The sequence below is a fragment of the Staurois parvus genome, unplaced genomic scaffold (genome assembly GCF_062004578.1).
Source record: "Staurois parvus isolate SC_StPar_1 unplaced genomic scaffold, SC_StPar_1.0 ptg000401l, whole genome shotgun sequence".
Taxonomy (NCBI): domain Eukaryota; kingdom Metazoa; phylum Chordata; class Amphibia; order Anura; family Ranidae; genus Staurois; species Staurois parvus.
Window position 1 is genome coordinate 5,272,909 of NW_028318197.1, and position 17,684 is coordinate 5,290,592.

Sequence of the window (17,684 nt, forward strand, 5' to 3'; positions counted from 1 at the left end):
TTTCAATTGAGTTGTTCAGTTTATAGGTCACATTAAAGGTGGAAAAAGTTCTGCAATGATTTATCTTTGTCTCATTTTTTTCACATCACAGAAACCTGACATTTTAACAGGGGTGTGTAGACTTTTTATATTCACTGTGTATGTATATATAATTATACAGGATTTATATAGCGCCAACAGTTTGCGCAGCGCTTTACAAAATGAAGGTAGACATAACAGTTACAATACAATTTGGTACAAGTGGAAACAGAGGGCCCTGCTGGTTATATACAATGTATATCTATCTATCTATCTATCTGTCGATCGGTCTGTCTGTCTGTCTGTCGGTCGGTCGGTCCGTCCGTCCGTCCGTCCGTACGTCCCACAAGTTTAGCTTTAAAGTGGTTGTAAACCTCCGAAGTGAAAAATTAACAAAGCATATATTTCTGTCTCCTCCCCCATTTGTTTGCTAACTACATTAGTCACTTCTAACAGTCTATGCCGACGCTAGACAATCCCGGGAGGACACCCCCTTCACCCCAAGCATGCAGCAGGTGATTGACAGCCTCAGCTGTACATGTTTCTCTATGAGACTGTTTAGCAGGGAGTGTGTTCCCTTTACTCAGATTACACCCAGTCTCTCCTCTGCTCTGTGTGTGACATCAAATCTTCCCTGCCTTCTGGAGCTGAGAAATGTTCTCTAAACTCTGTTCTTTGAATGGCTGTAGAAGAGAGATGTATGCAGATAAACAGCTACAACTTATGTTGGAGGATTTGTTTCATCTCTTTGTATCACCTGAGGCTAGTCACTTCACTGGGTATATTTAAGCATTTACAACCACTTCTCTGAAAGTCTTTCTTTATACCAGATCATTTTTATGTGATCTAATGATGTGTTATATCTCATTTTTTCTTTTAGAAATAGCTTGTCTGACAATGGATTCATCCATTTGCTTCAATCAATAGAAGATATGATACTTCAAATTGGCTCCAAAGACTTGCAACTATACCATATTACCAGCCTAACCCCTACCAAGAAGGATCAGCTTGTAAGGTAAATTTGTTCTGTAACTTACAGTGAAAAAAGTCTTCTTTTTTTTCCTTAAGAATATTGAAAAGCACACAGTTTAACATTAACACTTTGGTGTCATCTACAAAGCTGTTGTTTTTTATTAATTCAGTCCAGGTTGTTCCTTTGAACTGGTGCACGTTATGTCCCAAAATGCAAGTCAAGGCTTTATCATGAAAAGAAAAAGCCATATCTGAACATGATCCAGAAACGCCTCCGACTTCTCTGGACTAAAGTTTATTTAAAATGGTCTGTTGCAAAGTGGAAAACTGTTCTGTGGCCAGACGAATCGAAATTTGACATTCTTTTTGGTAACTGGGGGGCTGAACTAAAAAGGAGAGGGACCTTTCATCTTGTTTTCAGCTCTCAGTTCAAAAGTCCGCATCTATGATGGTATGGGGATACATTAGTGCTTATAAAATGGGCAGCTTGCACATCTGGAAAGGCACTATCAATGCTGCAAACTATAGCCATGGTTTGGAGTAGCATATGCTCCCATCCAGACAATATCATTTTTAGGGAAGGACTTGCATATTTCAGCAGAACAATGCTGAACCGCATACTGCATCTATGACAACATCATGGCTTCATAGTAGAAGAGTGCGGGTGATTAACTGGCCTGACTGCAGTACATACTTTTCATCAACTGAAAATATTTGGCACATCTTGAAAAGAAAAATATGACAAAGAAGACCCAGGACTGCTGAGCATTTAGAATCCTATATGGTGCTACTCCTGTAGTAACAATTGATTAGAATGGGTCCTCTGTTGTTTGCCTCAACCTTTTCCAAAAAACCTCAGCCCCTCTGACACACCGGGTTGAGTGTACAAACATACAATATCACAGGAAATCACTGAAGGTAATGTTTAGTACCTAGTAGTAGTGCTATATCAAAGACCCTAAGTCACCAAACCAGGGAGTGAAGGCAAACTTAATATATTGTCACCAAATATGGTTGGTAACTAGGCAAGCATAAAATAAATTTAGCAGACAAAGTGATTAATAGTAAGGACTAGACATAAGATGGCATTAGGGGTCCAGTTCAGCATAAACATTAGCAAGGCCATCTCAAGTGCAGTAGTGGGCAGTAGTAAAGTTTATTCTACCGAGTGCTGGGACTATACTGCCAAAGTGGATTTATGGCAATGATGCTAGTGTAGACTGACTGGGAATGCACAGTCCAAAAGAAAAGAAGGATGCTATCGGAGAGGGCAGGGTCACAAAAGAGGGCTTGCAAAATTATTGATACCACGGGGCAGCCTTTTGAGATGTTCTTCTGACCTCTATCGTTGGGGCCAGGGGTGGACTGACCATTTAGGCATTGCCCGAGGGCCCGGGGTCAGTAGGGGGCCCCATGAGATGCCCCTGGTACCTTTCATAGGCTTTTTTCGGTGTGGTTTGAGTGTGAGTGAGGACACGGGCCCCATGATTTCCTATTGCCCGGGGGCCCCATGAGTTGTCAGTCCACCCCTGGTTGGGGCCTTTTCAGAGCATTGGTGCATTTAACGACAGTCCCAGTTTAAATGCATTCAGTATAGGTATGGTACAGTCTTGACACAGGTGCAAGGTAGCTGTAGTTCAGATGCAGTAAAGGTTCGGTGTTATGCCGAATAGGGTTGGTATAAAAGCAGTTTAGGCTTGGAATAAGTATGGTATAGGATGTGGCTTTGATTGAGTACACTTAGTGACCTGGCTAAGTTCCTGCTAGCAGTATCGGCTATGGGCAAATAGCCCTCTCACCAGTTCCTGAGATACTACATTGACCTCTCCCTATAGAAGGGGAAGCCCCCTCAGTCTCTCACTGCAAGCCTATAGTGATCAGCGGTGGATACAAGAGAGGTGAGTGGATGCTCCAGTTTCCCTGCGGCAGTAGTGCAGGTGCTATGATATGGGCAGTACTGCACTGCCCTCAGATGTCCTCACTCCCAGTCACAAGTGTACAATCCAAATGTACAGGTTACTGTGTTAAAACTGGCTGTGTGTATAAGTGGGTGCTGCAACTACTATCGGCTGGAACCGAACAGAATCCGCAAGGGAGAATGTCACCAGCACATGGAGGAGCACCAATATGAGTCCAAAAGTTTTAATAAACGATCACATAGTTACAGCAAGGCAATGTTTCAGAATCTCACAGGACCGCTTCATCGGGCATGTGACATGCCCGATGAAGGGGTCCTGCAAGACTCCAAAACTGATTGGGTGCTTGTCCGGAAAGCGGAGTGTTGGGCTCTTTTAACGCTCAATAGAAACTCATCTGCTGAGCAAGTAAATAAGGTGGTGGCCTCCATGAGAACACCCCCCCCCCAGTCACATCTGGGTATTTTAAGAGAAGAAAAAAAAATTATTCACATCTGGGTACTTTAGGTTTGCGGCAGAATCACTGCGATTCTGCCCGCAATCTCAAAACGTCACTACAATTGCAAACTGCAGGTTCAGGTGTCATTATTTTCACTTGCACCTAAAACTCGGTGTGTTTTTGCCACGAATATTGAATCCCATGAAGCTTGTTGCCCAAAAAGGAGCAGGAGCTTCTTTTAGGTAACAAGCTTCACACGATACAATTTGCCACGTAAAAATCGTGGCAAAACTGCAGTACGTTTTAGGAGCCATTGAAAATATTGGCACCTGAATCTACGTTTTGTGATCGTGCGCAGAATCGCCATTGGCTCCCTCTGCTGTCAATCATAGCCAGTGAGCCAATCAGGAAAAGGAGGGGGCAGGGCCAAGCTACAGCTCTGTGTGTGAATGGACACGCATAGTTGCAGCTTGGGAGTACGCTTGCTTGGGTGCTTGCTCTGGGGGTACTCAGCAGGAGGGAGGGGCAAGGAGCGCCAGCGGGGGACCCAAGATGAGGAGGATTGGGGCCTCTCTGTGTAAAACAACTGAGCAGGTTAGTATAACATGTTTGTTTTTTTAAAACTAGACTTTAATATTTTAAATTTTATTGAAGAAAGTACAAAAGTGATGTACAATCCAGAACAGATTTGGTAAAAAATAAAACCGTACAAATAAACTGTGTACAGGATAAGGTTTTAGCAATACCTCATTGAAATTGGCTCTGCTTAACAGTATTCATTTTGATTGTGTTACCTCCATGTTCTTATTATAACAGTTGCACAATGTGTACATATAAATATGACTGCCCTGTCCAATAGACATGAGATTTTGACCATATAATACTAGCAGGCCTTGTTACATACACCCTCTCTTTTTTCCTCATGGAAACAAACCTGTGTGAGGGTACTTGTGATGAGGGGTGTAGCCATTACAATCTATGTCATCATAGTGCACCACAGTGAGAGGGCCAAAATGGCATTTCCACTTAAAGAGTGTAGCACCCTCCTAGGTAGGTGCTAGGATTAGATAGATAGGATTAGTTATGTTTTTTGATAGGTAAATTTAGTTGTCACTCTGTAGGCAGAGTGACTGTAATTATTGCTAGGTAAGAGCATAGTTGGCTCACTATACTAAGTGAGCTGTGATCTTCTAGTAAGGTCTGCTCTGTGTGCTCAGGTGCTGCTAGTCTGCCTAGCTTTCTCAGTTCCAGGAGACTACAGATGTTTCTGGATAATAGGTGTGGAGCTTTGAAGATGGCAGTATGAATATTGACACCGCCCCAGCTGGACCCAGATGGACTCTAAGACATGCTGGGTAACTGTATAAATTCATTGAGCTCACGGGTTCTTCTGGCTAGGATTGCCCAAGCCTGTGAGAAGGCATGTTGCCCTCCCAGGCAGCTACTGCCATAGACCTCAGGTGGGCTACCTGAGGGCCTAAATTGCTGAGACCCGGGTTTTGCTACACTGACTGAAGATCTGGTCTGATATCACGGAGGAAGGCATCCATTTGGTCTTGGGCATTGTGAGTACAGACATCCCTAAAGGATCTTAGAGACTGAGCGCTGTTTAACCCCATCTGGTACTAGGAAGTTAGCTAAGGGGTTTAACAAAGGGAATATCGGCAGAGAAGCTCTACAAGAATATTTCATTTCTAATTCTGGAGTTCTCTCCAGCTAGCCAACGAGTGTTGGAATCTCCAATATACTCTTGTCACTGTAGGACCATCGCAGAGAGAACAACAAGTCTGTGTTCCAGTTAGCACATGACTCTTCTTTCAGGTGAGGCCAGTATATCTGGTTATTCCTTTCCAAATGATATGGACCGGAGCTGTAGCAGTTTCTCCTGATCCCTTCTCTGAAGATTGAGTCATTGTGAGTTTCTGGCAGGCTTTACGCTGTGCTGAGGAAATGTTCCACTTATTTTCCCTGTGTGCAGTATTCTTGATACAGTTTATACTGATATTTCACGGACTCTTTAGGAAGGGGATTTAGGCTTTATCCTTTTGTCCTAGACTTGCCCCTGTTCCTTGATATAAGTTTTTGTTTTTGACAATCTGAAATTTACTAAAGTTGTTTTTGCTAACTCTCAGATTTACTGGGTGATGTGTGATTTTGTTTTTGTTTTTTTGGTTTACCCTAGCAACTGGTTTGTATGGAAACCATCATAAAAAAATCCCAAAGTACTATTGAATTTGGGGTGTGCACTAACAGTGAGTTGGCATTCCCATCATGTTCTTTGTGCAAAGCAGACTGTCTTTTTTTCCCCCATTAGGTTGTCATGCCCAGCATGTTGTTTGTTCATTTATAGAGTTGAGTTCAAGGGAAGCTCTATATTGAGGTCATGGGCTGAGTGTGTCACCTAGAAGGCATCATTCCTGAACCTCTGGCAAGGTGTGGGCTTTTCCCCACTCTCACAGGGTGTCATGCAAAGAGGTAGCCAGTAATCTGCTAGTAATGATGCTTTCTGTTTGTGTCCTTGGGAACTACAATAAATTAGATATTCACTAGCACCTCACACAGTCTCTATTCAAGGACTCAGCATTGGGCAACAGACACAGTATCTGTGCTTCTAGCTCTCCACCGGCAGTGGCAGTGGTCACATTTTATAGCCATGATATTCCTCCTGGTACTGCTTACCTTAACTGATTGTTAGCTTCATATATGCTAAAAAGAGGGTAATTCCCCTTCAACTACGGACAACCAGTCTAAGTAGGACCTAATTTGTACTATGTGGAAGGTCAAATTTGGCATAGGACAGTATTATGCTTTCTGCGTATCTCACAAATACCAGTTGGGTCCACCTGTGCTGTCTGTCACTTCTCGCCGTTCTGCTCCCTTTACATCCTCAGGGGCTTCATTACTCTTATGCTATGTGAGGTAAGGTTTATATGTCTTATTTTATCCATCTTGTGGCTGACCCTAATTCTGGAACATTCTTCTGTTCCTTTACTTAACACTGTGTCTTGGCTTGATTATTATAGACCTAAACACACCAACAAAGTGGTTTTTTTTTTCACAAATTTGAAACACCTGGACAAACAGTTCCTTGCCCCTAAGCAGGTACTTAATGGTTTGAGGAGATGTCACCAAGACGACAGGCCGTGTATCCCTTTAACAAAACGTTGACTGTCCCTGTAGAAGATGCTTCTTCCTTTAACGAACCTACTTACAATTTCTTGCTTCATTTATTCCTTGGTGGCTCTGAACTTCCATCCATGCTAGCCTTTGAGCTAATTTCTGACACTTAGGCTGACTCAGTAAGCAAAGATTTAGCTGCTGCTGGTGTAGACAGTACACCTATTAGGTTACGTTAAACAAATTATTGTTGTGCTATACTTACTGGGTAACATGATGCAGGATGCTAGCCAGGTTATGTGTGAGGTAACCCTTTTCTTCAGACCATAACACAGGATCCTCTGTCTTAACTACTTGTCAGCAAACAATCATGTAAGAAGACCTTGTTGCACCTACCCTTCTTGGAAGACTGTCTTTTCAGTTCTTCATTGTATATAATAGTTTTAAACATGATGAGGGGTAAATATGGCCCCCACACAAAGCTATCCTGCATCAAAATGTTCCTCTAAGTTATGTTTTCAGATCCCAGACCCACAAGCCCTCTTCCTCCTCCTCAGGCTCGGGAGGTTAAAGCATGCTTGGAAAACCAATGGATACTGTAAATTATATGAAAGCCCTCTCACCATTTCCTTTGAGAGGTGGGGAACTTCAGTGAGTTTTCGCAGAGTTTTGAAATGTTCACATAGTCTATGGTGCGGGGGGTAGTACCAAAAAGTTACAAAATAGAATTTTACCTCTGTCCTCTGCCATGGTTCTTCCCTTCGCATTTTCTTGTGTCTCCGCAACATTGCTTGTTGACTTGGGGGTCCATCATGTCCTTTCACGCAACTGGCAGTTTAAAGGTTTTTATTCAAACCTGTGTACAAATCCAAAACCCAAAGTAGGCTTTAGTCCTGTTTTGGATGTAAACACTTTCAATGTCTTCATATGTCTGCAAAAGTTTTGGATGGAATCTTTGTCCACTGATTGTTTCCATTCATCACAGAGATGTCTTGGATCCATCAAGGGACATATAAGTTTTTGTGTTTTTACCATTGGCATATCTGGCACCCTGGGTCAACAATTTTTTTTTTTTTCTATAGCATCAGCACTGCAGTGCCATACCACATCCTCCCTAAGTATATCACTAGCATTTACACATTCCTAGATTTCCAGGTCATCAGTGATTACTTCTTTCTGGGAGACAACTATTATCAGTTTGTGGCTTTTCCCTTTTACCTTATCCGGACCCTCAGAGAGTATTGCAAAGTCCCTTGCACCAGTTCTTGCCCCTTTTCATTTCAGAGATATTACATTCATCAGAGATTTGGACTGTCTGTTGCTGCGAGAACTGACCTCCTTTGCCTTGAAATTCAATATGTCAATCACACTGTAGACTTTGAAGGGCTTCAAATACTGTAAATTCTAAACATCAAGAAGTCATCTTTAATTCTATCACAATGCTTGGGTGCTTGTTCTTTCACTTGGATACAGTTGTGCTCAAAGATTTGCATACCCTGGCAGAAATTGTGAAATGTTGGCATCGATATTGAAAATATGACTGATCATGTCAAAAAAAGCTCTTTTATTGAAGGATGATGATCATATGAAGCCATTTATTATCAACCAGTTGTTTGGCTCCTTTTTAAATCATAATAATAACAGAAATCACCCAAATGGCTGTGATCAAAAGTTTACACACCCTGGATTGTTTGGCTTGGTACAGACACACAAGGTGACACACCAGTGTTAAAATGCCAATTAGATGTTAATGTCCTACATGTGTGGCTTTTTAAATTGAAATTAGTGTCAATTTATAAATAGTCAATGAGTTTGTTAGCTCTTACGTGGAAGCACTGACTAGGCTGGATACTGAGCCATGGAGATCCGAAAAGAACTGTCAAAGTTCTGCGTAACAAGGTAATGGAACTTTATAAAGATGGAAAAGGACATAAAAAGATGTCCAATGCCTTGAATATGCCAATCAGTACTGTTAAGTCACCTTAAGAAGTGGAAAGTTCAGGGATCTCTTGATTCCAAGCCATAAACCAAGAAAGATTGCAGCCATAACTGACAGAAGAATTGTCCGGGATTCAAAGAAAAACCCACAGGCAACCTCAAAAGAAATACAGGCTGCTCTGGAAAAAGACGGCGTGGTTGTTTTTAAGGAGTACAATACGTGATACTTGAACAAAAATGAGCTGTTTGGTCAAGGTACCAGAAAGAAGCTTTTACTGCACCAATGTCATAACAAAGCCCGGTTACAATATGCCTGACAATATCTTGACATGCCTAACCAGGCCTTTTTGTGCCATTGATGCAGTAAAGGCTTCTTTCTGGCACCTCGAGCTTGCAGCTCAATTTTGTTCAAGTGTCATCATATTGTGCTCCTTCAAAACAACCACACTGTCTTTTTCCAGAGCAGCCTGTATTTTTCTTGTGGTTACCTATGGGTTTCCCTTTGTACCCCAAACAATTCTTCTGGCAGTTGTGGCTGAAATCTTTCTTGGTGTACCTGTACTTGGCTTGGTATAAAGAGGTCCCTGAATTTTCTACTTAATGGAAGTGATGACTGGCATATTCAAGGCTTTGGACATTTTTTTATCTCATTTTCCATCTTTATAAAGTTCAATTACTTTGTTACGCAGGACTTTTGACAGTTCTTTTCTAATCCCCATTGCTCAGTATCTAGCCTAGTCAGTTTTTCCACGTAAGAGTTAACAAACTCATTGACTATTTATACGCTGACACTAATTACAATTTAAAAAGCCACACGTGGGACATTAACCTCTAATTGGCATTTTAACCCCGTGTGTGTCACTTTGTGTGTCTGTACCAAGGTCAAACATTCCAGGGTATGTAAACTTTTGAGCCATTTGGGTGATTTCTGTTATTATGATTTAAAAAGGAGCCAAACAACTATTTGATAATAAATGGCTCATATGATCATCATTCTTCAATAAAAGAGCATTTTTTGGCATGATCAGTCATATTTTCAATATCAATGCCAATATTTCACAATTTCTGCCAGGGTATGCAAACTTTTGAGCACAACTGTATCTTTTAAGCCAAGGTCTTCATGCTTTGAGAGAAGTTAACAAATTTGCGGGGTCAGGTTTCGCAACTTCAGTCCTAGAATCAGTACTCCATGCAGAGCTTCATCGCAGTGCTGGGCTGTCTACAATTGTAGTGGACCTGTTTGCTCAATTCCACTCAAGAACAATGCTCATGGTGTGGGACAAATCCAGTCTGTTTCTCGATAAGGTGATTCAGTTACATCCTATCATGATCGCTTTTGCTCCCAGTGTTGTCAGCATGAACTTTTTTTTCCCTTCCTTTACAATGGAAGATTGTCATGTCAGATACCAGTATTGGGGCAGAGTTCTGGGCTCTCTCTTTACAGAGTTGTTGTTCTTCCAATGAACTGGACCCTCCTGACTGGTCATCTGGCCTAAATTCATTAGACAAAGACACAACAGTGGCTTAGCTCAAACTTCATGAAGAGTGTTCCGGTGTTGAGGAAGGGACACTGTATCCTATCTGGGATGGAGTTTAAAGTTTCAGAGATCTACACAGTGTACTTTCCTCGGACGGAAAACTGGCTGGCAGATTTTATCACCATACAACGTCTGTACCCGAGGGAAGGGTCTCTTCAACAGTAGATGTTCCGGGACATACTGTATATGTGTGTTGGGGATTGTTGGATGTGGGCATGTTAGCTTCAACAAGAAGCTAAACACAATTGTTTACAGGAACTGGGACTGAACCATCAATATTTTCAACTCGCTACAGCTATTACCTAATCTGCTTCATAGGATCAAGGCTAAGGGCATTCAAGTCATTCTCAAAGCTTTGGAAACTGTGGTATACTGACCCCATTCATCTGTTAGCTTATGCTCCATTGCCTCTACCAGGTCAGCCAGATCTAATCTCAAGGACCAATCTTCTATCCTGTGTATCGTTTGGGGGGCTTTGATGGCCTGGCTGTTGAATCCCAGGTTTTGAGAGTGACAATCAGTCATTTTAGAATCAGCAATTCAGACTCTGTTCAGTTTGTAAATGTATTTCTTGTAAGGTTTATTAAATCTATTTTCCCAGATGCCTTCTCCGTGTACTGTGTTTTATCTTCATTTGCGGGTAGAACAAAACTTGCCCTTCATACCATAAAGGGTTAAGTGTCTGCCTTGTCTCTTTTCTCTTTAGGTATGACTTTGGCTTGAAGTTTTTCTACCTCTTTTTTTTACCAAAAGTAGTTTCTGCTTTTCAACTTGAGGATATTGTGTTGCTCACTGTGTCTGACACCAGTTTATTCCAGGTAAATTGCTGTCTTCATTGCCTGGATGTGGTGAAGACCTCTACCTTTTATGGCCAATGTTTCTTTTAGGTAGGCTGTTTGTTTTTCCAGAAGGTCCTAAGAGGTTCTCCGACTTCCTGATCCATTATTTCAAAGTGGGTTTCTCAGGTTATCTTGCAGGCCTATGAGTTGCAAGAGAAGTGTCTTTTTTTTTTTTCTAATAATCCCACTTTGCTAGAATAGTGAGTGTTTCTTGTTTCATCACCAGGCCCCAGTGTCACAGGTTGCAAAGCTAAGTCCTTATGCACACACTTGCTAGTTAAAGGCCCCTTTCACACTGGTGGACCAGCTGTCCGTTTTTCATCCATCTGTTGATGAAAAACAGACAGCAGTGTATTTGTATAGACCAATGGATATGAACGGATGATCATCCGTTTACCCTCCATTTACATCTGTGTCTGTTCTGGTCCATTTTTTTAAATGGACAAGGGTACGTCCAGATCCTACACCCAGAAACTGAATGGAATGGATGTAAAAGCATATATTGAATAAAGCACACAATAGGGACCGCTCTCCACCTCCAATTAGAGACAAATTGGTAGAACCAGCTGATGTGTTTCTGGGACCTAAACCCCTTCTTCAGAGCTAGGCTTCAGCTCTGAAGAAGAGGATTAGGTCCCTGAAGTGTGTTAGGTGGTTCTGGGGACCAAATTTTGGTTCTGGTGTGTGCACCCTCTCTGTTTCATGTTTTTCATATTTCATGTTTTTCTTTACTGTTGGATTTCCCTGGTCTGAGCAGGGCTGGGCTGCCTATTCTTTCCAGTCCTGGTTGTGAACAACCGTTTAACTGTTGGCGTATGTCAAAAGTGCCCCTACCCATTTTGGGGCTTCATGAACTGAATAAAAAGATGTAACCTGAACTGAAATAAACGGAAGTGAAAACAGAAGTAGACTGACACAAACTGACATAAACTGAACTAAAAACTGATGTAAACTGAATAATTTTTTTTCTTTGAACAAATGTGACTGAACGGATGATACCCGTATGAAAGGGGCCATAATGTTCTACAAGTGGCTATTTAATTCCCTTGGTTACTTTTTTGTTTTGATCCTTTCTTGTTGGGCTGGTTGTCTGTTTTATTTGGGTGTGTCTGCCCCTCAGTTTTGACTGCTATTGGATGGCCCAAGATTTCCTATTATCAAGTTGTGTTCCTCAGTGGACTTGCCATCAAATTGTTTTCTCTAAGTTAATTGAAGGGCACAGCTTCTTCCCCTTATATGTTGTTACTCTCTCTTTGAACTGCTAGCTATAACGGAGCAGGTGCCAAGAGGGAGGGTTTATATCCTTAACCTCCCTAGCGGTATTCCCGAGTGTAGCTCGGGGTAAAATGTCAGTACCAAAAGCGGTAACCCCGAGCTACACTCAGGCTTACCATGCGGCGCTGCATAGGGAGTCCCTGCAGAGCTTACCTTGTCCTTCGCTCCCTCGATGTGTCCCCTGCAGCGTCCCCGGCCATCTCCTCTGGCCGATGCCGGCATCCGGCTTCTGTGTTCCGGTCCCTGTGACGTCGGGACGTACGGGCAGCGCCACCGCCGCCGGCGGGAAATTTGAAAATTTAAAAAAGTAATTTTTTACCAAACAAATTTTACATAGCAAAACATTGCTGTTTCAACCCATTTCACATACATTTTGTCCCTAGTGCTTTGTCCTGTGCCCTGCCTGCATTTTGTCTGTTCTTTCTGCCTGGAAACTGAGAAAAGTCCATGGCGTCCAAAAAGTGTCCCTTTAGGTCAAAAGCGGGTATACATCAGCTAGAGAACAGCGATAGTAAATCAGAACCACTTGCAGAATTGAGTGATAATGATTCGTGGGGAAATTCATCATCAGACATTGAAAAAGATTTTGCAACTTTGCTCAGCAATGTGCGAACTTGGCGCTCGAATTCAAATTTCAGTGTTTTTGGTTTGATTATATTATTGAATTAAATGTATTATTATAATATTATTATTTTTTATGATTATTAAATTATAATTTATGATTTCGTGTTTCAAATTTTATCATACCCGGGATGTTTACTAGACTCTTGTTCGGACAGATTTCAGTGAGTTATTCCTAAAAATTACAGCCTACAATAAAAAAAACTACATATTTCCATGCAAAATAATGGTACTGCTTTCAGCACCAAAAATCTGAAATAATCAGACCGCTAGGGAGGTTAAAGAAGGAAGGCCTTTCGTTTTCTAGGTGCTTAGGGTCCATTTTTACCATAGGCAGCAGTGCAACACTAGGTTTATTACTATCATGCTGTGTCCCCTCAATGGACTCCAAGAAAAGGATTTGATGGCGAGTACAAAAATCCTATTTTTCAACCAGTAGGGAGGTGCAGGTCAATTAGTCAAGCATTTATTCTGGAGGGAGCATAAAGCTGTATTTTAATCCCATTTCTGCTGGCACTGGAGGAGATTGGGCTACATGTTAACCTTTAAGGAGGTAGGAGGTCAGATATTAATCTCTGTTCCCCACTAGCAGAGCTGGTGCTCTTGCCAAGATAATAAAAATCAATTAGAATTCTTGAAGTAACCTGTGTTTAGTGCAGAAAAGGTAACCTTGTGTTATAGTTGCAGGTAAACCCTTTCGCACACTGGTAGTTGTCATGCTCCTACCCCTAGTTAGCTTTTGCGTGGAAAAGTATCACAAGAGTTAAAGTGAGGTCTGAAGTTGGTGATTACATACAAAGGGAACAAGTGTGCCACCATTCAGCAAGAGTACAATTTGAGCAGTCACCTGTTCTGGTTAGAGGATTGCAAACTTAATAAAAAAAAGTACAGTTTTAAAACTAATATACTGTAGGTGTTGATCATAAGGATCTACAGAGAAGGTAAGTACAGTTTACACCTAGAGTACAGTTAGAAGTTGTCTATTTGATTCCAGAGGTTTTGTAATTAGATTGCGTATATATACTGTATACAGCCAAGTGAATAATTAATCCAGCTGGAAAATGTTTGGTAAATCACTACTTTGAATGTGGGGTCCATCATACCACTTTACCGTCTACACATAAACCCCTGATACAGTTTTGGAAAGAGTGCAAGAGAATGTTTGACATATAAAGTTTTTCTGGCCTATTTGTCATTTTTTTATAGCTTATTACAGCTCTCATTGTTATGTGCTTTTAATAATGCAGTGTGTACTTTTTATCTTTTAGTCTTTGTAATTACACGAAGCCTTTGAAAAAAGAAGACCTTGAAGCATGTTGTGCACTTGTTGTCCAGCATCTCCAGACAGAAGGTGGTAGAAGATCTGATCATGTACACAAGCAGGATGCAAATAATGAGAGGTATGTGATTCTCCTTAGAAATTATCAGCTTTGTGTGTTTCATTCTGTACATCTGTTCCTATATCATTGGGTGTTATGATTGTCATAGCAAAAAGAACTGTTGTAGTGTATTACACTTTGTAGAAAAATATTTTTAAAGGATCAGCTGACCCCTTTGCTTGGGATCCATCAACTCTCCAATGTAGTGCACAGTCCATGAACCTTCCACACCACAAACATAAGTCCAAAAGAAGATGGATCAGCATCCATCTGGATGGCTTAAAACTTTTAATTCACACATTTAAAAACAGATCGGCAAAAGTATATAAAAAAAAAATTGGGAACATTAATGCCTAGTACAAACGATGAGAATATTAGACAAATGATCATCCTTTTTTTTTTTTTTTGCATGCTAGTCTCATATTGAAAATGAGAAGGTTACTAAAGTTAGGAAAATTCTGGTAAGACAGAATACAAGTTCGGAAGTGATGCAATGTATTGTAATTTATTATTTTGTTTCTGAGCATACGTGGTCTTGGTCACGCAATTTTTTTCATATGAATGCTATAATTACACGAAAAGTGTTCGTTCTGTTCTCTTACAAGAAAAATGTGTGCTTGTCCCTTCAGACAACATGAAATAGCGTGATCAGCTCCCAAAAGCTGTGTACTAACGAATAAATTATTGGACAACTGCTCCAAATGCATTTTTTCATCTGATTTTCTCATTGTGTGTACTAGGCATAAGTTTTGACCTAAGTAGGTCTGATTCATAAAAGCTACTGAAGTGTGGGTAAGAATTTAATAAGAACTACATCACATCCATTAAGGCATTACTGCTTGGAAAGTATAAAGAAGTGTACCAATAGCAATCAATAACAAATTTCCTAAGTGTTTACCCTCAGCACATTAGATGAGTTGAAACTCTTTTTTTTACTAAATACGCACACACAAAACCTACAATAATAATTTTTAATATCCTTTGAGTAAAGTGATAATTTAGATCTTCCAGCAATCTATTGCCTAGATGTTAAAGTGGTTGTAAACCCTTACATATACCCAGTTAAGAGAATGTCTCAGATGATACACTGAAATGAAACAATTCCCCCTACGTATGGTATACCTGTCTATCTGCAGGTGAGGAGCTGAAGTTACACTCTGCAGAGCTGAGTGAGGAGATCTCTGAGAGTTGATTGGAGGGAAGTGACACACCCCCCCCTAAACATTTTCAAACATTGGAATTGGAAGGTCGTCATAAAGAATTACATGATAGATTGTCATATCTCGTAGATCAACGGGTCAAGAAAAGAATGAGATACTGGGCCCATAGATTCTCCGAACATGGTAGTAAATCTGGGAAGATGTTGGCTAGTTCCCTGAAAAAAAGGAAGATGTGTCATATTCGTAAACTGATGTCTCTGGATGGGCAACCTGTCTTTTATTCATCTAAGATAGCTAGGCTGTTCCAGAATTTTTATCACAATCTGTATTGTCTACATCCTGATAAATCGTTATGTGTTTCTACAAAACCAATTACTCAAAAAGAACTGGAGGACACCTTTAAGAGCCTCCCTAAAGGGAAAAGCTCTGGACCAGATGGGTTTAATAACACTTGCTATGGTAAATTGATGTCACTTTTACTCCCTCACATGTGTGATTACTTTAACTCCCTGACCAAACAAAACAACATCTTACCAGAGGCCCTTATGGATTATATAACAGTTATCCCTAAAGAGGGTAAGGACCCTATATCATGCGCACGTTATCGCCCAATATCCATTTTCAATCTAGACATAAAAATATTAGCAAAGGTATTGGCTTCTAAGCTGCAGCCTTACCTACCACCCTTGATTGACCTTGACTACACTAGGTTTATCAGGGGTAGAGAAGCTAGGGATAACTTAGTAAGGGCCCTCCATCTGGCATAATGGATTTCCTTACAAAAAATCTGTATGCTCAGTCTGCTCCTGTCTACAGACCCTGAAAAGGTGTTTGAAAGGGTAGACTGGGTATTTCTTGAAGAGACCTTGATTGCCTTAGGCCTTGGACCAAAAATGTTGGGCTGGATTATGGCCCTACATGGAAAACCCTCGTCCAGGGTCAAGGTTATCGCCGTTCCTCTCCCCCTCTTTTGAGATAAAGAATGATCTTGGCAGGATTGCCCCTTTTCACCTTTGCTGTTTACCTTGCTTATAGATGCATTGTTGCGCAAAGTCAGAGAGAACTCTAATATTCATGGTTTTAAGGCATAAATTATCCGCACATGTGGATGATATCTTATTTTATATCTATAACCCGTTAATAATGTAACCTAACAGTGATTTAAAGGAAAATTATATTCTGCTTCTCCAAAGAATTAAAGTAATACTAAAGTCTTGGGGATTTTTTTTTGTTTTTGTTTTTTAAATAACAGACATGTGTTACCTGTTCTGTGCAGTGGTTTTGCACAGAGCAGCCTTGATCCTTTTATTCTCTGGTCTCCCACCGGCACTCCTGGCCCCTCCCTCCTGTCAGGTACCCCCACAGCAAGCAGCTTGCTATGGGGGCAGCCAAGTAGGCATGCTCCCAAGCCACGGCTCTGTTTGTTCATTCACACACACAGCTGCAGCTTGGCTACCCCCTCCCCCTCCTAATTGGCTCACTGACTGTGATTTACAGCAGTGGTAGCTAATGGCTCCCATTGCTACCTTAGCCAACCAGCAGTGAATGTCTAGGGAGAACTGAGGCTCTTGTGCACATTGCTGGATCGGGATGAGGCTCAGGTAAGTGTTAGGGGAAGCTGCTGCACACAGAAGGTTTTTACCTTTATGTATAGAATGAATGATGGTAAAAAACATGGAGCCTTTAGAACCACTTTAACCCATTCGTGCCTAAGGGTAAAATAAATCTTAATGCCTAAGCACAATTTTGCAACATTGGCATGTGTTAGCAAAACCGTACATATCATCACAACTACTTTGTGCATCCAGGTGGATTATACCTTTTTTTTTCAGGAAAAATTGGGCTTTCATTTGGTGGTAAATGGTAATGATATCTCCTGATTTTTTTTTTTGTTTTTTTTTTTACCAAAGGAAAACTGGCCCAAAATAGTAAAAAAAAAAAAACTTTTTTTTTAAATTTAGCTGTATATTTCCTGCTACTACCAGAACCTAGCACCAAAGAACAACCGAAAATAATTTCTCCTGCTCCTGACAATCGCAGCGATACCAGATATTTGTATGTTAATTGTTGTTTGTACCCATAGTACAGCCCAGAAACAATAGTGCACAATTTGCCTTTTTTTTATCCTGTCTCTAACTGACACTAATACTAATTTTAAAATTAAAAAAAAAAAAAAACCCTAACCAAAAGAAAAAACAAAGAACCTGACCCTTGACCCTGACTTTTGACTCTGACCGTGACCTTGACCAAAACATTAACCCTGGCACAGACCTAGATCAAACCTTGATCTAGGTATTTTTATTTATTTTTTTATTATTTTTATTTATATATATTTTTACAAACTCTTGTTTTTTTCTGTCTGAAAGGACAGCAAGAGATACAATGTATGTCCTCCATTCAGTGGGAGAAAACAAGGGGGGCTGGCTTCAGAATGACTGATCACTGTGATAGCCAATCAGAGGCTATCACAGC

At 40.8% G+C, this 17,684-nt stretch overlaps 1 protein-coding gene across 3 annotated transcripts in view; it reads left to right on the plus strand.

The window, feature by feature from the left end:
• Positions 1-17,684, plus strand: part of KIZ (kizuna centrosomal protein) — a 257,345-nt gene that overhangs the window by 81,650 nt on the left and 158,011 nt on the right. For all 3 annotated transcript variants that reach the window (XM_089686530.1, XM_089686531.1, XM_089686533.1), the window contains 2 exons: positions 899-1,033; positions 13,942-14,073. In XM_089686530.1, the coding sequence (XP_089542656.1) occupies positions 899-1,033; positions 13,942-14,073 (267 nt within the window). The remainder of the gene's footprint in view (positions 1-898; positions 1,034-13,941; positions 14,074-17,684) is intronic.